General features: G+C 33.4%; 1 protein-coding gene and 1 pseudogene across 9 annotated transcripts in view; one reads left to right on the top strand and one right to left on the bottom strand.

The window, feature by feature from the left end:
* Kansl1l (KAT8 regulatory NSL complex subunit 1 like) overlaps positions 1-22,935 on the bottom strand; it is a 155,483-nt gene that overhangs the window by 20,454 nt on the left and 112,094 nt on the right. For all 9 annotated transcript variants that reach the window (XM_076866799.2, XM_076866806.2, XM_076866805.2 and 6 more), the window contains one exon: positions 1,615-1,777. In XM_076866799.2, coding sequence (XP_076722914.2) covers positions 1,615-1,777 — 163 coding nt within the window. The remainder of the gene's footprint in view (positions 1-1,614; positions 1,778-22,935) is intronic.
* On the top strand, positions 11,031-21,768 carry LOC143407176 (NEDD4-like E3 ubiquitin-protein ligase WWP1; annotated as a pseudogene).

Raw genomic sequence — 22,935 nt, 5'->3', positions numbered from 1 at the left:
TGTCATGGAATTTGTCCCAAACAACAGATGACTAAAATGAGAATATAAATGTTTTCACTTAAAATGCTCCTTATATATTTCAGCGTTCTGGTACTTTCCAGTTGCCTAAACATAACTATCTAGAAAGAGAATATCACCTATTCTACCAGTGAATTGTAGGAAAACATGATTTAACCTGAGAAGATCCCTAGATTCTACCTATGTACCTTTCTTAGTACTTGCCTTGTGACCTCTGGCCTTTTACCCAAATATTTTGTAACACAATATTTTACTTACTACTTTACATTTCAGTTGTCTTTAACTAGAATAAAAGTTCCCTGATGGATTTATTTGTATTTATACTCATGAGTGCAGGGAGGAATGAATAACCCTACCTAGTAAATTGGTAAGGAAACTAATCTTATGTTAGTCGGGAATTTTTTATAGACCCGAAGGATATCTTATACTAGCTTTCAAGGTTATTTCAACAGAGAAGTGAACTTGCTAATAAAAGAGTAAAGAACAGTGATTAGGAGCATGGTTCTGGAGAATGACTATCTCAGATGAACTAGTTCCACCATTTGCTAGCTGCATAATGATAGATACATATTTAAGCTTAATTTTCTCACCTGTAAGATGAAAAGGATGGTAGTATCTATTCTCACAGGGTTGTGAGAATAAAGCAACAAAATGTAATATACATAATATACACAGGGCCCAGTGTATGCTAAAACCAAATGTTAGCTGCATTGTTATTGTTATATTATTTCTTCCTACTATGAAGGTTTTCTCAAAGATGGACTAAAATAATTCCTGTTGGGAAAAGAATGGCATAGCTAAGATGCCACTTTAATATGGATAAGGGCAGGGAAATGTGTATAAAGAGCAAATTATAAAAAGTAATGTTTTCAGACTTTAAGCAGATTTTGAAAACTTAAAATATGGTTATTTCCACAAATTTAAAAGGAAACAAAGCCCAGTTCATAAATTCCCCAATAAAGAGAAGAACCTGAGATAACAAATGTAAGAAATGTTTCCTTTTGGCATGAAATATTTACTTTGGATCCAATATAGACAAAACCAAGGAGGTTCCAGAAAGATTTTAAGAAATGAAAATCTAAAACCACCTTAAGGATACAGAGATATGTGTGCCTTATTTATTCAATCATAGATTATAGATCTACCCAAGGTTCAAAAGTAGACCTGTGGATGATCAGATTTCATGCGACTTGAAGAAATTCAATGTAAGTTATAAATGGAAGAATATTATGTTATGATATTATGTAATGAATATTAAGTTATGATAGGGAAAACTCCATTAAAATAGCAAATTAGAAAAATACTAGATTAGTTCTGAGAAACATTTTAACAACTGCCATATTACCAATAAAATGCTCAAAAATTACCAAAGAAGATTAAAAGCTAATTATTGACCCAAGGTAAATTGGTTTATATGGAATTTATCAATTTTCACAGGACATTAACTCCTCATGTGACTAGATTAAATTCCTATATAAGAATTGTTTAGTTCTAGTGACCAAATAATGGATAAAATTTTATCTTTCCCCATATTTATTAGATTTTATCATAGGAAATATTCAGAGATACTTACACAATGTTTATGAGGCGGCTTACCTGATGGTAATGATAGAACAGAATGGAAAGAAGAATCTAACTCTGAAACATGCTCTCTTAATATCTGAGATTTTGAATTATGTTCACAGTTACTCCAAGCTGAAGTTGATTGTAGGCAAGACATTTGTGTAGTGTTTAAAAATGTTTCTTTTGAAGGCAAAGTCTGTAAGGAAATAAATAATTGAGAAGATTTTGCTTCAAAACTACATGCTAGATAGTTAACAATTGTAATACAGTATCTGGATAACTAACAAAAGTTGTGCTTATGTCACCTGGGAGAAAGCTTTAAAATGACATAGAATAAGTGAGAGAAGCAAATGAAGAACCAGCCATTAATCTGGTAAGGTGTGACCAACCCTTTTTCTACTTGTCAAAATGAAAAGCAATGTCCATGAAAATGGGCCTTTCTCCCATCTTATCTCCATAAAGAGAAAAGAATCTACAATTTGCATTTATCTTCACTCATTTAGGTCCTATTTATTTTCTTTCAAACTCTGTAATTGTCTTCTGTAAAAGCCTTAAAAATGTTTTTTTTCCTAATTTCAGATTTTACTGTTTCAACTACAAAATGGATTTCAAAATACAATGGATTTTTATATTAAACATTCCACAGCTGTGTTACGCTTTATTCTAATAATATATTTATAACTTCTTTTAGTCTCCTGTTATCAAAACATGTTATATTATATATAACAGCTTAATTTCTTTCATTCAATCCTACTACTTTTATTATTTGGGGGATTCCAATCGTACCAGATGGACTAGCCAGTTCATTAATGATCAAAAAAGATATTTTACTTCTGATTATAACAGGAATATTCATTTATCAAAATTAATAGTGATGTGGACTACAGAACTTTGATAATGTTCTTTATGAGAATATATTCTTGGCTGGCCAAAAGAACTTTCAAAATATATATATAAATATATATTCTTAATGTTTTTGTAGTTGTATATGAACACAATACCTTTATTTTATTCATTTATTTTTATTGTGGTGCTGAGGATCAAACCCAGTTCCTCACATATGCTAGGCAAGCGCTCTGCCACTGAGCTATAGCCCCAGCCCTAAATATATATATTAATATTGAATTTAATCGTGCTTTTTCTGAACAACTCAAAATGACTACATGGCTTTTCTCTCTTAACCTATTAATGAGGTAAATTGCATTAATGTATTATTAAGTGTCAAACATGGATGGTTTTTCAGGAATTTCAGTAGGGTTTTATCAAGTTTATTTACTTTTCCAAAGGGTCTACAATGGGGCTCACTGACTTTCTATATTGTTTATATGTTTTATATTTCATTGATTCTTACATCTTGCTTTATTTAGGATTAAGCAAATATATTTCCCTCCTCTATTAACCTGTATTTATGAATTCACTATTCACTTTTTTTTAGTGTTTTGCCTAGATATGACAATATGTATTCTTAACCTCTTAGTTTTACAGTAGAATATAAATCATTCCTTTTACCATTTCCATGAAAACATTGGGACATTAGAAATTCATTTGCTTTCCTGTTTACTTTTGTGTTATCATCATTAGGCATTTTAATTGTACACATCTTTACAACCCCATAATATATTACCATTATGGTTTTTACCATCAACATGTTTTATGTATTTATCCTTTTTCACTATTTTTAGCTACTTCCTTCAAATTCTCTACTTGATTTGCTGTCAGCAAATTTTTTGTTTTTATTTTTCAGAAACATACATTATCACTTTTTAATGATATTTTCACGGTCATAAAATTCTATGTTGGCCTTTTTTCTTTTCTTTGGCAGGTCTTAACTGTTGCCACCATTTCAAGATAATGCCTTTTTTACTCTAGCTGCCTTCTCTGTGTTTTCACTTCATGCTTAAAAGTGTTTCCTTAAAAACACATTTATAAGTAGATGGTTTATAAATTTTATTCTCACAGAGCTGGAAATTCCTAGATCACAGTCTTGGCAAATCCTTTATCTGGTGAAGGTCTACTTTTTCATTTCCAGATGGCTATATTGTCTCTGGCATGTCACATGGAAGAAGTGGGGGCAAAGTGCAGCCCATTTTAGAAGTGTATTAATCTCATTCCTGAGGGGTCACTCTCATGATTTAAGGACCTCCCAAAGGTTCCACCTGTAAATACTATCACCCTATTGAGGATTAGGTTTCCAAATGTGAATTTGAGGGAAACACATTCAGTAAAGAGCTCTCCACCTGCCCCCTCTCCCAGTTCATTTTCCTTTCATGTGAAAAATAATTCCATCCCAACAGTCCTCTGGATATTTTTTTTTCCCCATTTTGGTACTAGAGATTGAACCAAGGGGCACTTAATCACTAGCCCATGTGCCTAGGCCTTTTTTGCATTTTATTTAGAGACAGGGTCTTGCTGAGTTTCCTAGGATCTTACTAAGTTGCTGAGGCTGGCTTTGAACTCACAATCCTGCTGCCTCAGTCTCCTGACCTCTGGGAATATAGGTGTGCATCACTACGCCCAGCCTAGTCCTCCAAATCTTAACTCATTTAGCATCAACTGAAAAAGTCTCATCTAAATATTATCAAAATAAAAAATGGGTGAGATTCAAGTTACAGTTCATCTTGATCCAAATTCCTCTCCAGCTGTGAACCTGTGAAACCAGCAAGTTATGTGCTTCCAAAATTTAACAGTGGGACATTTAGAGAATAGATACCCCTGTTCCAAAAGGAAAAAATAGAAAAGTGACATAAGACAGGAAGAAAGGGCTAGGATACAGCTTAGTTGGTAGAGTGTTTGCCTTGCTTACACAAAGCCCTGAGTTTGATACCCAGCACCAAAAAAAAGAAAGGAATGAGACAGCATCGGTTCAGGTTGCAGGTAACTAAATGAGTTTCCTTTAACTAAAAGAAAAGAGAAGTCTATTCCTAGGAGTTCTGAATAGATGTACCAGATCAATAAGGATATAATAAAGTCATGGTCATTACTACCAACTAAGTGAACCTAATTAACACAGAAAACTATACCAAAACAGCAGACTATATTCTTCATGGGACATTCACCTAAATAGACTATATGCTATATAAAACTAATCTCAACAAATCTAAAAGAAATGAAATCATAGAGGATTTTTTAAATTACAAAACAAACTAGAAATCAACAATAGATGTTTGGAAAAGTCCCCAAATATTTGGAAATTAAACACAATTCTCAATTTAGGATTAAAGAAGAAATTGTGAAGAAATCATAAATATTTTGAACTGGAAAACATTTCATAGTTTTAGGGGTGATAAAGTGCACAAAAGGGAAAGTAAAGCATTATATGCTTATATTTTAAAAATTTTTCTAAATTTTCACATTAAAAGGAGAAAAAGGCATTAAGCCCAAAGTAAACATTCACGTGATACAAAGTGGCTAAAATTAAAAGAATTGATAATACTGTGTTTTAGCAAAGATGAGGAAAAACTGGGACTCTCACGTATTGTTCATGGTAATGTAAAATGATACTATTCAAAAACAATGACACAAAGTTGTATACAAGAACATTAACACCAGCTTTATTAATAATAGCCCTTAAAGTAACAACAACCCAGTGTCCAAGAGCAGATGAATTAATTGTGATGTAGTCACACAATGGTTAATCCTCATTCCCCTAATATTCCCTTTTATCTCCACTGGCAATGATTCTAATGTATTTTATCTCCATTCTTTATTTATATGTTTTATTATTGAAGACATTAATTATATATATGAGAGAGAATTATTCTGAAAATCTCATTCTGGGTCCATTTGTCTATAATTAATTAAGCCAGTGCAAATCTTGGAAGTTTCAAAATATCTAGTTGAAATTTTGAGGTTATTCTCTGAATGTCCCACTGTTAATTCAAGAGGTTGAACATCACCTACTATTTAAGACATTTTATAACCTAGTAAAAGCTTTAAATTTGTTTCCATGGAAGATTTATGTACTCTCTGATGGTTCTTAGAAAAACTGACAATCTCCTTTTGGGAACATACCTTGTTTTATGCTATCTTTTTAACTGGTTATTTGGCAGTATAGTGTTCTAACAATTTTTTACTTGATTGGGTTTCCTATGAAATTATTTCAATAAAAAATAATAGTTTCATTTCATCCATAGGTTCAGTATAATTTTTCAGTTTTGGTGATAATTGTTGTATTGTCATCTTCAATCAATTAGGATTTCAAGGGCAGTTCCATGCTTACCCATTAGAGATCATGTGGTTGTTTTTGTTACTGTTGGTAGCTTTGTTTTCTCTTCAGCAGCTTTTAGATTTATGTTCTATTCAGAACTTTCATGAGAAAAAGTGTGGGCTTTTATTTTAATTCATATTTAATTCAACAATTAATGGGCCTGTTCAAATTGAAGACTGATTTTTTTAAGGTTTGGGAAATATTCATGTATAATTTTTCTCTGTACTGGGAAATTTCCACTTCTAAAGTTTAATTCTAAGAAATTTATTTTTTTGTTTGTTTTATGTTTGCTTCTTTAATACAATAGGCTGTTCTGGGAGTTATTTTCTGTTCTTTTAATTATGTTTTCACCAAGGTCCACTATTTTGTTTGATCTTCCTTTGATTGCTAGGTTTTACTCATATATTTAATGTCAGTTATTCCAAAAAGATCTAGGACTATCCTGTCTAAATAAGTTCATTTCCCCAGAATTCTGTTTATCTTCTCCAATATTTCATGAATTTCAAGATATTTTTTTCTGGTACTGGGGAACTACAGAAACATGTTAGTTCCTCAAAAATTCTCCTGAACAAATAATACTGGGAAATAAAATAACATTTAGTAGAATTATTTTATAACTAATGAAAAAATTTTGAACTGACTCAAAATGTGGATGCCATAATAAAGATAGATAAATTCAAATACATATAAATTAAATTTCTGAATGGAAAAATCATTGAGGACAAAAGACAAACAAGAAAAGTAATAAAAATGAGAAAAGTACGTAGTAATAATATAATTTTCCTGTGCTATATGAAGCACTCCTCAACAAATAAGAAAAATTTAACAATTACACAGCAGAAGAAGGGATAGAGGATATAATTAAATCGTAAACAGTTTTTCAACAGTTCTATATAGGAAGATAATCTGATAAATATCAACTGAACTATACTTTAACAACATGTTTTGCAACAATTAAACTTTTCTTTAAAAGTTCAAAACTTTAACAAATTTATTGTGTTATAAAGACATACAGAAACAGGCACTTTAATATATTATTGATGGCAGTGTAATTTGGCTCAATTCCATATTGACGGTAATTTGGCAAAAAAAAAAAAAAAACAAATAAGCAAAAAAAAAAAATGTACAAACTCTGTCCTAGCACTTAAGCTTCTGGGACTTTTTCCAACAGATATACTCACAAACATTAAAATGAACTTAACATGATACAGGGAATGTATGAAAATCCCATACACACATACACCAAAAAAAAAAAAAAACACAAAAAACAAGTAAACAAATTAACCAAAAGAAAGAGGGAAAAACCTCAAATTATTAAAATCAACGATGAAAAAGGATATATCACCACAGATACTGAAATCCATAGGATGATTAGAAATTAGTTTGAAAATTAATACTTAAATAACCTAGAAAATCTTTTAAGACATGGACAAATTCCTAGAAATATATGACCTAACCTAAGGAATAGAAAACTTAAAACAGATCAATTTCAAGTAGCAAAAGTGAAGACACCATCAAAAGCCTACCAGTGAAGAAAAGTGCAGGACCAGATGCATTCTCAGCCAAATTTCCATGACTATTAAGGAAGAACTAATTTCAATCCTGTAATTATGTCACGAAATAGAAAAGGAGTGAGCTCTTCCAAACACATTCTATAAAGCCAGTATCACCCTCTTACCAAAACCAGACAAAGACACATCAAGGAAAGAAAATTTAAGACAAATATTCTTGATAAACATATATGCAAAAATTCTCAAGATATTGCAAACTGCCTACAAAAACACATTAAAAAGACAGTATACCACCAGTGGATTTCACTCCAGGAATACAAGACTAGTTCAACATATGGAAATAAATAAATTCGACTCACCACATAAATAGACTTAAAGACAAGGAGTACACAATTATCTCAGTAAATGTAGAAAAAGCATTTGACAAAATACAGCATCCATTCATGTTTAAAACATTAGGAAAACTAGAGATAGAAGGCAGATACCTCCATAATTTAAAGGTAATATATGACAAACCCAATGCCAACATATTCTGAAAGGAGAAAAACAAAAGCATTTCCTCTAAAAATATGAACAAGTCAGGGATGCCCACTTTCCCTACTCCTATTCAACATAGTTCTTGAAACTACAGACAGAGCAGTTAGGCAAGAAAAGAAAAAGGAATACAAATAGAAAAAGAAGAACTCAAACTATCTGTTTTTGATGACATGCTCCTATATTTAGAAGACAAAAGAAAAATCAGAAAACTTAAAATTCAGCAAAAAAGCAGGAAGGTAACAAAATCAACGCCCATTAATCAATTGCATTCCTATACTCCAATGATAAAAGTAAAGGTTGCTGAAAAAGAAATTAGGAAAACTCCCATTCACAGTAGCTTCAAAAAATAATAAAATACATGGGAATAAGTCTAACAAAAGAGGTGAAGTAACTATAGAACACTAAAGAAAAAAATTGAAGAACTTAGAAGAAATTTCTCCCATGTTCTTGGATAGACAGATTAATATTGTTAAAGTGTCTGTACTACCAAAAGCCCTATACAGATTCAATGCAGCTCCCATCAAAATCCCAATATGTTCTTCATGGAAATAGAAAAGGCAAGTCATGAAATTCATTTGGGAAAATAAGACTGAGAATAGTCAAAAAACAATCCTCAGCAAAAAAAGTGAAGCAGAAGGCATCGCATTTACAAGACCAAAAAGTTACACTACAGAGTTACAGTAACAAAAACAGCATGATATCGGCACTAAAACAGGAATGAAGACCAATGGAATAGAATAGAAGACAGGGAGACAAATCCACATAAATACATTTATACTAACGTGCAAAACCAGAGAAAAGATAGCCTTTTTGACAATGATGCTGGAACTTGAAATCCATATGCAGTAAACTAAAATTTAACCCATCTCTCACTATGTACAAAACAACTCAAAGTAGATCAAATTCCTAGGAATTAGACCAGAAACTCTGCATCTGCTAGAAGAAAATATAGGCCCAACACTCCATGTTGGCTCAGGAACTGATTTCCCTAAGACTCCTAAAATACAAGAAGCAAAATTAAAAAATCAATAAATGGAATGGCATCAAATTAAAAAGCTTCACAACAAAGGAAACAATTAGGAGTATGAAGAGAGAACCTAGAGAATGGGAGAAAATCTTTGCCACCTGCTCCCCAGGTAGGACGGTAATATCCAGGATGCAGAGAGAACTCAAAACAAACACACACAAAAATAAAGAACCCAATCAATAAATGGGCAAAGGAACTAAATGGACACTTCTCAAAAAAATACAAAATGTTGATAATTATTTTAAAAATCATTCAACACCTCTAGCAATTAGAGGAATGCAAATAAAATAACACTGAGATTTCATCTTACTCCAGTCAGAACAGCAATTTTTAAGAATACAAGTAACAATAAATGTTGATGAAGATATGGGGGAAAAGGTACACTCATATACTAGTGAGATGGCAAAATGGTGCAACCACTCTGGAAAGCAGTATGGAGATTCCTTAAAAAAAAAAAAAAAAGAGGAATGGAATCACCATTTTTACTGGTATATATCTATATACTATAGTAATGCAGTATATTGATGTAGTAATGCAGGCATATCAATGTTTATAGCAGCATAATTCTTACTATCTAAGCTGTGGAACCAACTTACATGCCCTTTAATAGATGAATGAATACACAATGAAGTGTTTATATATGTACACACACACACACACAAAATAAAGTGTTATATATATACAATGAATGACTATGACATTTGCTGGTAAGTTAATGGATATGGAGACTATCATGCTAAGTGAAATAAGCCAGTCCCCCCCCCCCCAATAAAAACCAAAGTTCAAATATTTTATCTGATTTATAGAAGCTAATCCACAATAAGGGGTGGGGAGATAAAACAAAAAAAAAATAGAAATTCAGTGGAACAGAGGAGAATGAAGGGAAGGGAGTGGGAATGGGAAAAGGAAAGACAGTGGAATGAATCTGACAAATTCCTATGTACATATATGAATGTACCACGGTGAATCACCACTGTGTATACATCCTCAAGAAATTAATTTAAAAAATAACTATGGGTAAGTGGCAGAAAGATCAGTAGAACAGAGGGAAGAGAGCAGGGGACGGGGGCAAAAGGGAAGGAGAAGTATTGGGGAGTGAATTAGAACAAGATATACTCCATGCTTTCATCATTATGTCAAAATGAATTCTACTGTCATGTATAGCTAAAAGAACCAATAAAAACTAAAAAGAAATGTAACATTTAAAAAGAAACACCATAATGAAAGTCTCATATTTCCAGCTTTCAAAACATACCTACAGTAATAAAAAACAGTGTACTACAGGAATCTGAGTAGACACAGAACAATGAGATAGAACTGAGGGCATAAGAAATAAGCCCAAAATTGATTCTGATAGGGGCATCAAGACCATTCATTGGAGAAGAAAAAATTGTGCTAGGACAATTGGCTGTCCACAATGAGAAAGCAAAGGAATGAATTCCTACCGCACACCACACATAAAATAAAAATGAATCCATGACCTAAATTAAAGAGTTAAAACCATAAATATTTTACAAGAAAATGAAGGTAAATCTTTACTTGGTATTATCAAGGGAGTCTGATATAACACCAATAATATAGCGGAAAAAAGAAAAAAATAGATGAGTTGGAGTTTGTCAGAATCTTTTTAAATTTTGAGCATCAATTTACTCAAGAGTATAAGGACAGCCTACAGAAAGGAAGAAAATATTTGCAGATCACGTATTTGATAAGGGTTGAATATTGAGAATATATAAAGAACTCAACAAAAAAATAACTTTAAAATAAGCAAAAGTAGTCATCTGGGTGTGGCAGGTGCCTAGGGTGGTACTGGGGTAGTGTCAGTAAAGCAGTATAAAGTTCCTAGTGGCTGTAGCAGGTTGCTGCCAGTACACCTGCAGCAGCAGGATGCTCCGTACTGTTAGGAGGTGCTCCTCCTGCCATGGCAGCCTGGTTGCTGCATCTTCGGGCAGGAGCTGTCTCCTCACCACTTAGTTCCTTGAAAGGAAGAAGCATGTCTTCTGATAATAGTTTGGGATGAATTTTGGCATACTGCCACTGCTTCACCATGGTCTGACAGTAGTAATAACCACAGTGGAAGGTTGCAGTTATAGGTAACCGTCCCTAGTGCCAAACTAAAAAGAAAAAAAAAAAGAACTGGTTTTTTAATATACAGAAATAGTTATAGATGGAGGAAATTTTAAAACAGCAGAATCCACTAGTTCTAATTCAAAATGGGATGAACAGCAAACCCTACCTGTAACCCCACAGACTACTGGAATTTCAATTGTAGTCATCACACTTTAAAAGCAAGTGCTTTTAAAACAAGGTCTGTTAATGCATAACAGAAAACTGCAAAGAGGGGCTGGGGAAGTGGCTCAGTGGTAGAGTACTCGCTTAGCATGTTCAAGGCCCTGGGTTTGATCCTCAGCACCACATAAAAATAAATAAAGATAGTTTTTTTAAAAAAACTGAAGAGTGAAAGAACAATTAAAGCTTTCCTTGGAAAACAAGAATGGCATAGTACAAACCAGTAAATTGACAGTTGTGCTTGATAGATTGGTAATTGAGCAAGAAAATCAACTGTCTCCAACCAAAATATAGCAAAATAAATAAAAAATAAAATAATAAAATAAAAATGAATCCATGACCTAAATTAAAGAGTTAAAACCATAAATATTTTACAAGAAAATGGGGGTAAATCTTTACTATCTTGGTATTATCAATCCCTTACATAACAGAGAGCCTTCACCAAGAACACGTATCATATTGGCTCTTGAAGGTAAGAATGGGATAGATAAGTCATGTACCCACAGTGTTATCCAAAACTCATCTTGTTCATATGTAGTTAATGGAGACAATACACCATTTCTGTCTTAGGTTGCTGCCAGACCCAAAAACATACTAGCTCCAAAATTAGTGTCACTCACATTTGACACTGACACTATTAATGGAGAATCATTCTCATCTGCACCACATGATAATGCTTCCACCATGGGTATTCAAGTAGCATCTGAAGAAATCACCTCTACATTGAATTATACAAGCACCACCATCAAAGATCTTCCCATTCAAGACATACTAACTTCATTAGAATGAAACAAACATATTCCTTCTGCCAGTTGTAGAACTGGGATCTGAAACTAGGAGCATATTAGCCCATGACTCCTTTAATACTGGAAATAATTCTGTTTTGAAAATAAAGGCAACCATCTGGATGGGCAAAACCTGTACAGCAGCAGTCCGAAAATGCCAACACAAGGGGAACAGAGAAAGGGTCCTCAGGGTAGAAATCTATTGTGTAGCCAGTGTGGTGGTACATGCCTATAATCCCAGCAACTCAGGAGGCTTACAAGTTCAAGGCCAACCTGGGTAATTTAGCAAAACCCTGTCTCAAAATTTTAACAAAAAAATAAATAAAAACTATAAAAGGGCTCTGGATGTAGCTCAGTAGTAGAGCAGCTATGAGTTCAATCCCTAGTACTAATTAAACAAACAAAACTATTATGTGGGGGCTGGGGTTGTGGCTCAGTGATAGAGTGCTTGCCTTGTAAGTGTGAGGCACTGGGTTCCATCCTCAGCACCACATATAAATAAAGATATTGTATCCATCTACAACTAAACAAAATTAAAAAAAAAAAACTATTATATGGATCATAATGCCCAAACTACCACATGGGGGAAACAACAAACTTTACCTGCAGGTTAAGAGAGAAGAATTGATCATGGAAGAATTCATCTGGATCATAAGCCAGAACAACAACATGGCAGCAGTCCACCATGGAGTCCATTCAAAATTCTGAAAAGTGCCAATCTCAGGGGAAACAACTTCAGAGAACTATGTAACAGTCCAACCAATGGTGCCTCTATTCAGCTTCAATGTTACCTGCAGAAAATGACCCATATGACTTTTGCCACCAGACTTGGGGGAAAAAAAATGGATCCTAACGAACAATCAATAGGAAGACCCAAGAACTCAAGGCTTACAGATAAGGAAACCCTGATAGAAGACTAAGAAAATAGGTACGCTTGGGAAGGTGTTAATAATTTTGTCCAAGAACAGCATTCAAAGATTATCACAATGGGAAGTCATCTGTTAAGTCAGCCCACAAATTGCTTTTGAACAAAATTTCAGGTGGACACTTGGTCACTTTCATTTTTTTGTGCCAGTCTAACACAGTACCCATTGATCATAGAACAATGTGTCCTGGAAGATATTATCTGAAGATGCCATCCAACCCATTAAAACTTTATGACTTGAGAAGATTATGTATAATATTCAGAGTAGAAGATGGACTTTATTATAGTGGCCTAACCAAGAGAATTGGTCTTCTTGCTTTCACATGAAGTTTTGAACCCACTGTATTGCTATTTTGAGTATATAAGCAAAAGCAACTATTTCTACAGAGAAATTCACCAACAACCATTATCAGACCATATCTCATACTTCCATTTCATTGGTCATTTATTGCAATGGCACTATTTCATGGCAAGTTTATTAACCTACTGACTAGGTTAATTTGTTACACCTACAGTTACACCTATCAGTTTCTCTTTAGCATTCTAAAATTATGTGCTAAGTAAAACAAAAACAAAAAACCTTAACATTAAGAATTTAGAATATATTGATACTGAATTTTATAATTCCCTCATCTGGATAAGAGATAAGAACACTGAAGTATGTTGCTTAAAAATGTTGACATGGAGACTTGCGGCAAAATTATTCCACATGACCTAAAATTGGAAGGACCCAATATCCTGGTGTCTGACAAGAACAAAGATGAAAATATGGTTTAATGAAAGAATAATGTCTTGCGGAATACAATAAACTGGTGCTTTTGTTCGTGTTTTTTTAATTATGCAACTATCTTTTTTAGACCTTTATTTATTTTTATGTGGTGCTGAGGATTGAACCCAGCACCTCACACATGCTAGGCAAGCACTCTTACCACTGAGCTACAGCCCCCAGCCCTCCTTGATGGTTTTAATGAAGCTGTTTCACTTCAGCGGCTAGAGTACTTTGATAAATAAAGAACTGGAGGTTACGTTGTATGACATGCCGGAGGTGAACTTGGAAGAATAGCAAAGAAATATCATTTCCCAATATCATACAAATAACATTTTCAATAGCAAGGAAATAACCTGTTTGGAAGTTTATGAAAGAGAATGACAATGAGGTAAGAATGACTAGTGTGGTTTATCATTGGAACCTGGTGCTTACTTTGAGGAGCATTTGAAGAGTTCATGAAAAGTAATATGTCTCAAAAGTTTTGTGTTGAAAAGTTGGCAAAGACACCTAGTTACCAAGAGGCCATCCATGTTTTCGTCACTTGGATCTACCAACATAACAGTTATGAACAATTAAAGGAAAAACTTATTTTTGTAGAAGAGAAAGGGATTTGGAGAGGAATGAATGTGACTTCTTGTCTTGGAGGAGCTCTTGCATTTAAATTTCCTAGCCAAGAAAAATTGCATAGACCAAATTACCTGACAAGAACAACTCAGGGAAGGAAAAGTTTATTTTAGGCTCACAGTTTCAGAGGTCTTGGTCCATGGTCAGCAGACTTCATTTCTCTGGGCCTCAGGTGAGACAGAACATCATAGCAGAAGGGCATAGCAAAGGAAAGCTGCTTATCTCTCAGGACTTGTGGGTGGGGGGAGAGAAGGAACCAGGAACAAAATATATAATCCCCAAGGCATATACCCCAGTGATCCATTTAATTTAGCCACACCCCAGCTACTTACAATGACCACTCAGTAATCCATTCAGATTTATTGATCCATCAAATGGATTAACCTACTGACTAAATTACAGCTCTAATAATTTGTTACACCTACATTAATACAGGACCTTCTTGAGGACACTTCATATCCAAACCACAACAGATAGTGCATATAAGCTGTTCATTTTTTATAGTAAATATCTGAACATGTTTTTCCAGTTTTTCATAAAAATATTCAAAAGTTTATTATTTTCCACTTTATTTTTTCCTTGAAATGAGCAGGAAAAAGATCATCCTTAAATTTTGAAGCAAGCAAGAAACAATGTTAATAATTAATATATAGCTATGTAAGTACTATAGCTATGTAAGTATTAAAAAATCTCCCCTTTGAGTCACTTAACTAGCAATACATGAAACCATAGTTTACTTGGTAACTGCCATGGAAGTTATATACTAGATTTAATTACATTCAGTTTGTTATAGAAATCGGAACAAATTCATTGTGCAGCATAAAGGTTTGTTTATTTGTTACTTTGGGATGCTAGATATTTGTGGAATCAAAGAATCAGACATTTCTGTACTTTTGTTTTTAAAATTGTTATGTTCTTCAAATTTAATTCATAGCAAACTGATGCATTTTGATACTTAGAAATAAATTTTTAGGATGGGAAAAAGAGTAGAAAAGGAATTTCTTCAAAGAAGATATATAAATAACCAGCAAACACATGAAAAGATGCATAGCATCATTCATTAGTCATTAGGGAAAGGCAAATCAAAACCACGTGGGGTCCAATTTCATACCCACTAGATGTCAACTAATAACAACAACAACAATAGAAAGTGTTAATAAGATTTTGGAGAAATTATAAACTTCATTGCTGGTGGGAATGAAATATTGCATTTGTATAAACTACCATGAAAAACTAGTAGTATATGTAGATACAATAGAGTATTATTCTACCACAAAAAGGAAAGAAGCACTGATACATCTACAATTTAGATGAATCTTAAAAACATTATACTAAGTCACAAAAGGATGGATTCACATTATCTGAATCTATGTATATGACATATTCAAAATAGATAAATCCTGAGCTTGATAGTTTCCAGGGACTGTAGATATAGGTTAATGGAGAAAAACCACTTAATATATAAGGAGTTTATCATTGGAGTGATGAAAATGTTTTGGAACTGAATAGAGATGGTGGCTGCAACCTTGTAAATATACTTAAAAGTCACTGAGTTGTTTATTTTAAAATGTTTAATTTTATGGATTATGAATCTTACTTCAATAATTTTAAAATTATATTTTAAAAACTATGAATTCATACATAATATAATTATGTACCATTGTTTGTAAAAACAAAAACTGTAAATAACTAAAATATTCATTGCCAAAAGACTGGTTAAATATCTATACATTAGAATACTATACAAAAGAATAAGGAAACTCTTCATCATGGACCATGGTGCAATGGATGATGCATCTGACTATGGATCAGAACAAGGAAATTTTTCATAAACTTATGTGGAAAAGAAAGTTCTTTAAGATGTACCATTGGGGGCTGGGGATGTGGCTCAAGCGGTAATATACTCACCTGGCATGCGTGGGGCGCTGGGTTCGAGCCTCAGCACCACATAAAATAAAATAAAGATGTTGTGTCCACCAAAAACTGAAAAATAAATATTAAAAAATTCTTTTCTCTCTCTCTCTCTCTCTCTCTCTCTCTCTCTCTCTCTCTCTCTCTCTTTAAAAAAAAAAAAAAAAGATGTACCATTGGGGCTGGGGTTGTGGTTCATTGGTGGAACACACACCTAGCATGTGTGAGGCCCTGGGTTCAATACTCAGCACCACATAAAAATAAAGGTATTGTGTCTAACTACAATTAAAAAAATAAATATTAAAAAAAGATGTACCATTAACTGTGTGAAAGAGAACAATTTACATAGTGTGCTAATAATAGTTGTTAAAATGTAGGCACAAATTCACTTATATATGTATACAAATTGTCTAGAAAGATATTTAATAACACTAGTTACTGTGCTAGGGGTTGGGTAGCAGAACAAGGAGGGGAAGACTTAACTTACATATTTTCAAATATTTCATTTTGAATCACATTAATTATTTAAATAAAAAGTCATGCTTTCAAACATCTTAAGCGATTTTTATCTAGAGAACTTTAAGCTTTTAGAATGATTAACTATATATAAGAACATAAAGTTATTTAAGATTTAAATGAGCTGGGCATGGTGGCACACACCTATAATCCCTCAGTTCGGCTGAGGCAGGAGGATTGTGAGTTCAAAGCTAGCCTCAACAAAGGCAAAGTGCTAAGCAACTCTGTGAGACCCTGTCTCTAAATAAAATAAAAAATAGGGCTGGGAATGTGGCTCAGTGGTCAAGTGCTCCTGAGTTCAATCCCTGGTACCAAAAAAAAAAAAAAAGAAAGAAAGAAAGAAAGAAAAAGAAAAAGATAAAGAAATGTACAGCCAGGCATAGTGGTGCACTCCTATAATCCCAGTGACTTGGGAGGCTAAAACAGGAGGATCACAAGTTTGAGGCCAGTCTCAGCAATTTAGAGAGGCTTTAAGCAACTTAGTGAGACCCTGTTTGAAAAGAAAAAATGAAGAGGGCTGGGGATGTAGCTCAGTGGTAAAGCATCCCTGTATTAAACCTCCAGTACCCCAACCCCAACACCTTAAATGCACAATGTAATAAATAAGGTTATCATATGTAATTCTAAACAGATGAACAGACTGCCTGCGTTCCAAAGGCCTTAACTGCAAACCCCTTCATTTTAAAAGAGGTTAGTAACCATAATCTAATTTGTAACCCACTCAACTTGTTTTTTATATCTTAATTTTATATTTGTTTATCCCTAACTGCATTAAATTTATTGTCACTTGTTTTTTAACTTATATAAATTGAATTCATCCATGTTTGCTGCATGCTTTGCATACATTGTGATACAGAATTGTCACATTAATATATACAATTATCAATTTTATTATGGATAGACTATTGGATTATGTCTAGTTTGTAGTTATCATAACAGTGCTACCTCTGGACACTGATGAGCCAAATCACACAATGTTCTAGGATATCTTTTAGATAATCTTTCTAAAAGCATAGCCGTAAATTATAGCACAGCTATCTTCAATTTTACTAGAAAATGCCAAACAATTGCCAATGTGCTTATGCTAGTTACTCTCCCACAGTACTTAACTGCATAGGCATTCCCATTATCCTACATCCAACCAAACTTGATATTAATTTATTTAAAAAAATTTCCAGTATGGTGGTTATAAAACAGTACTTTATTATCTTAATTTGCACTTTTCAAGTCACCAATGAGGTGGCCACTTTTTAAATTTGTGTATTGATAGAATTCTTCTTTTATGAAATAGTATGTTCAAATCTTTTGTTCATATTTAAATATTTGACATTTTCTTCAAGTAGTTTATATTCTATGAATTCTACGATGGCTGTGTGTGAGAAATATCTTCTCCCACATGGTTGCTGGATTTTCACTTTGTTTTTTGAATAAAAGTTTATCATTTTAATGAAGTTAGTTTTGCAACTTTATAAATTTATAAGCATATTTTACCCTGAGGTAATAATGTATTCTGCATTACTCAGTAAAACACCTTTTAATATTTCCTTTCATATTTAATTCTACATTCCACCTATGGATGATATTATTGCATATGAGGGATAGAAATCCACTGAACTTTACCTCATATGGAATAATTAACTGCCCCAGCACAGTTAACTTAAGAGATTGTCTTTTCCTAAAAAATGTTGTGCTGTGGAATCCCTTAAAAACAGAAGGAAGAACAGCAGAATAGAGGAAGCAGACCAGAGGGACAGAGAAAGGGAAGGGGAGGAGGGGTGCTAACAAACCAGACCAAATTATATTGTGTATTATGTGCATATACAAACAGTAACAACAAATTCCATGATTATGTATAATTATAATGCACAGATTTTAAAAAAAGAGACTGCAAACAGAAAAAAAATTACCTTTGCCTTAAAATAATATTTGGTATTTGGTAAGTTAGTACCTTTCATCATTTTCTTTGAGAATGTTACATTAATTCCCTCCCCACAACCTTATAACATCTATTCTTTTTTTCCTTCTTGTTCTTCTCTCATCCTCCTTTTCAATTATGACATACATGTTTGACCTTTTGCATTGTCCTATACAGTTTTTTTATTTTTTTTTTACCATTAATTATTTATTTTATTTTTTTATGTGGTGCTGAGGATCGAAACCAGGATCTCGCAGTGTGCTAGGAGAATGGAATGTGGGATGGAACTCAGGTCCTCATACATGCTAGGCAATCTCTATCACTGAGCTACACTCCTAGCTTTCTATTTCTTTTTGATTCATCTTACATATGCTACCTATTTTGTTTGACTTATTTTATTTTACACATTTTTTCAAAAGTAAAGATTTAAAACTGCCCTTTTCTCTTCCCTGGTCATCTATGGAAAGGTGTATATTTTTAGCAAAACCCATTGCCACTCTGAGTATAATTTGGGTTCTGTTTTTAAGGAAGGGAAAAGTTGATATTGTGCAGGCAATGAACTCAGAAGTAACCATAAAACCCTGCTAAGAACTATACTATCAGAGCAATAAAGCTGAAAAATTACTCTCTTAAGATTTACCAGCAATACTGTGGATTATAACTGGCAGAGCACTACAGCATCACGGCAATAGAATCACAGCAGAACACCAAAAAGTCAAAGTCTTTCCTTATAAGAATGGAATACTACACTAAAAGATTTGTAATGTGTTTTTTTCTGAAGATATTCTGTTGTTAAAATTCAATATTCTAGGCCAGGCATAGTGACTTACACCTGTAATCCCAGCAGCTTGTAAGGCTGAGGCAGGAGGATCATGAGTTCAAAGCTGGCCTCAGCAAAAAGTGAGGTGCTAAGCAACTCCTTGAGACCCTGTCTCTAAATAAAATACAAAATAGGGCTGGGGATGTGGCTCAGTGCTTGAGTGCCCCTGAGTTCAAACCCTGGTACCAAAAAAAAAAAAAAAAAAAAAAAAAAGTCAGCATTCTGACATGGTACTGGCTGTCATGTTTTAGATAATTAAAATATTTTGTCCTTCAAAAGGACTTAACTGTGGTAATGAAAAGGACAACACATTTTTAATTTCAAAGAAATCTGAGGAAGATTTTTCACATATGCACATTCCTTATGTACACAGACTTTCTATAGGGAAGACAAAAGAAGAGTGTAACTAACAGTACAGGCCAGAAACAATTAAAAAATCTGTAGTGGGCTACCAAAAAATAAATAAATAAATAAAATAAGAGGAAAAATGAAAACTTCTAATGACATAATGAATCAAATGTTTCATTGCTTAGAAATATTTTAAATGGTTAAATAAAATAACTGAATTAACTTTGAGATTTTTTTTCTAAAATGTTCAAGTGAACAAAGACACTACAAAATTTAATGCTTAAACAGAGTTTAGGGGTAAAAATATTAAGAAGGGTGCTGGGATTGTGGCTCAGGGGTAGAGCGCTCACCTAGCATGGGTGGGACCTGGGTTCGATCCTCAGCACCATGTAAAAATAAAGGCATTGTGTTGTGTCCATCTACATCTAAAAAATAAATATTTAAAAAAATATTAAGTATGTAAACTAGTAAGAATTACTCCCATTTAGGTTGGGACTATAGCTCAGTTATATAGTACTTGCTTAGCACATTCAAGGTCCTGGGTTTGATTCTCAGTAACATACAGACACACATACACACACACACACACACACACACACACACAGCCTCACATTATTCCCATTTGCTAAGTAACTCCCAAATTGCATGTGCAAGTGATGAAGCACTGTGTTCACTTATTCCTTTATAAAGTGACTTAATAATTTTAATTTAATAAAACTGATACTTTTAACATGTGTTATAATGTCAACCCAAGTCTTTTACTTATTTGTAATAAACATTGTAATTAATCATACTACTCCCTTCCCCCAAACCCTGACATCAAAATCTTTCTCAAATGGAACTTCTAGTAAGCTGAAATCTACTACAAATTATTCCAATTAAAACATCACCTAAAGAAGGGGTTATAGAGAAAACACATACAACTAAGAGACCACACAATTTTCAAGCCTGTGACTTAGGGTTTATTTGTGTTCTGAAAGATAGGCAAAATTTTTCACTCATCTACCACAATGGAGTTTATAGAACTGTATATTAGATGATGAAGTTTACAGCTAAATTTGATTCACATTCTACTGTTCTGACTCTCTAAGTGACACTAATAGGACTTGACTGGAACATTTTACCAAAGGAACTTAGCAATACCCTGATTTACTGTGCCTTTCTTCTCTACCTCTTCTCTTCAGAAAGTTTTCTTTAACCATGTCAAATCAATTAGGATTAGTTATTTCTTCTTCAAAATGTTTATTTACGTCAGTCCTTTTCATTCTACTACTACTCTAATTTTACATCTAGTCTATTATAATAGCTTTTAGAGAAACTGATTCCTATTTCTTCAGTCTCTTCCACTGCAAATTATCTTGTTCAAAGGCACAATGTCAAAATCTAAAAAATAATACTTTAACACCAAGGCCCAGCATCACTGATTCCCCAATGCTGTTCTAATAATTAAATCACCACCAGCATCATTCATATTTAATGAGGGCTTATATGCCAGGCAATGGGCTGTGTACCTTTCAGATGTATTCTCTTATTTAATATCAGTACAACTCTACATAGTAGTCTTTTTTTTTAAGAGAGAGTGAGAGTGAGAGAGAGAGAGAGAATTTTTAATATTTATTTTTTAGTTATCAGCGGACACAACATCTTTGTTTGTATGTGGTACTGAGGATCGAACCCGGGCCGCACGCATGCCAGGCTAGCGCACTACCGCTTGAGCCATATCCCCAGCCCCAACATGGTAGTCTTATATATTTTTTTCATTCCCATTGTTTGATTCAGCTAATATCTTAATCTGGGGTAACCCATGTACCTCAAAACAAAACCTAAGTGGAAGAATGCTTAATGGCAATGGGTACAAATTCCTCCCATCTCTGTATTTATGCCTCTTTGGGGCAACTCCCTTCTAGGGGTGATGTCTTCTTTTTCTACATCACCTTTAAATAGGCTGATTAAGTGTCTTGCTTGCCCTACAGAACGCAGTGGAAATGATGTTTGAGCTCTAGAGTCTAGACTTCAAGAGGTTTTAACTTCCTTCTTGACATCTTGGAGCACTGTCCTGAAGTGTCATGGAAGGAAGCCATTTTAATTCATGCAGCATCAGAGACTATAAGGAAGAGAACTAAATTGTCCCAGCCAACAACCAGTATCACCTACTAGCTGAGTGAGGCCAACTGAGCTGACTCTCTAGCTGAATGTAGTAGTCATGTGAAGATGGCTCCATTTTCATAGGTAAAGAAAATAAGGAAGTAAGTAGTTTGCACAATATTACACATTATTATTAAGTAGGAATGAGATTTCAATCCAATATATATTCTAGAACTCACACATGCAACTACTAAAATGTGCTGTCTACCTATAGGAAAATGCCGTTTAGACCCTTTTTAATTTGGTGCTTTCCAGATTGGTCCACAATTACATAAAGCATATTTTCTCAAAGAAACAGTATAGTATATACTATAAATTTTGCTCTCTAGCACTTAAAAGTTCCTGGAGTATAGATCTCTTGCAGTGAGGGAATACTCTTAGTTGCTTCCTGCTGTCTAAAATAGATGCTCCAATAAGTGGAGCCTGAAGAAGATGTGGCATAGACAAGGAAGAATTAGCTTTTCAGTATTTTAAGAATATTACCTAAGTGACCCTTACATCCTCTCCTTTTCTTCATTTAATCAAGCAACTCTCCTATCATGTACTTAACCTATTTTCTATTTCAGTGTCATTATTTTTTACCTTGGTTCAGATTTTTCTTCTTCCTGCCCTCAAGGTAGAAAAGCTTATTTGGGACTTTATTGTTAAAATTTAATTTGCCTAAATTTGTGCCTTATTTTCCCACCAGCAACTTAAGTTTCTGTAAGACCATGTCATTTCTTTTCTTAAAAATTCTTGTATTATTTGCTTAAAAAAGTAGTCTGCATTTATATAAACAAAGTCTACAAACCTAAATTATACTGTTTAAAAAGGAAATAAAAACCTTAAAATGGAATTTTAATTATGTACACCTTCATTTATACAACTGGATCACTTTATTACACTACCTATCAGTATGATTTGCTAATTTTTATAATAATGATGAAATTGACTACTGACCTAGAAACAATATTTTTTTCAAATTTGCCATAGAAGACATATTAAAAACACAAGTGAATAGAAATTAATATAGGAATAGTTCTGCT

Source organism: Callospermophilus lateralis, chromosome 9, assembly GCF_048772815.1.
Source record: "Callospermophilus lateralis isolate mCalLat2 chromosome 9, mCalLat2.hap1, whole genome shotgun sequence".
Taxonomy (NCBI): Eukaryota; Metazoa; Chordata; class Mammalia; order Rodentia; family Sciuridae; genus Callospermophilus; species Callospermophilus lateralis.
Note: the sequence above shows the minus strand (reverse complement) of the source record. Positions and strands in the feature narration are given on the sequence as shown.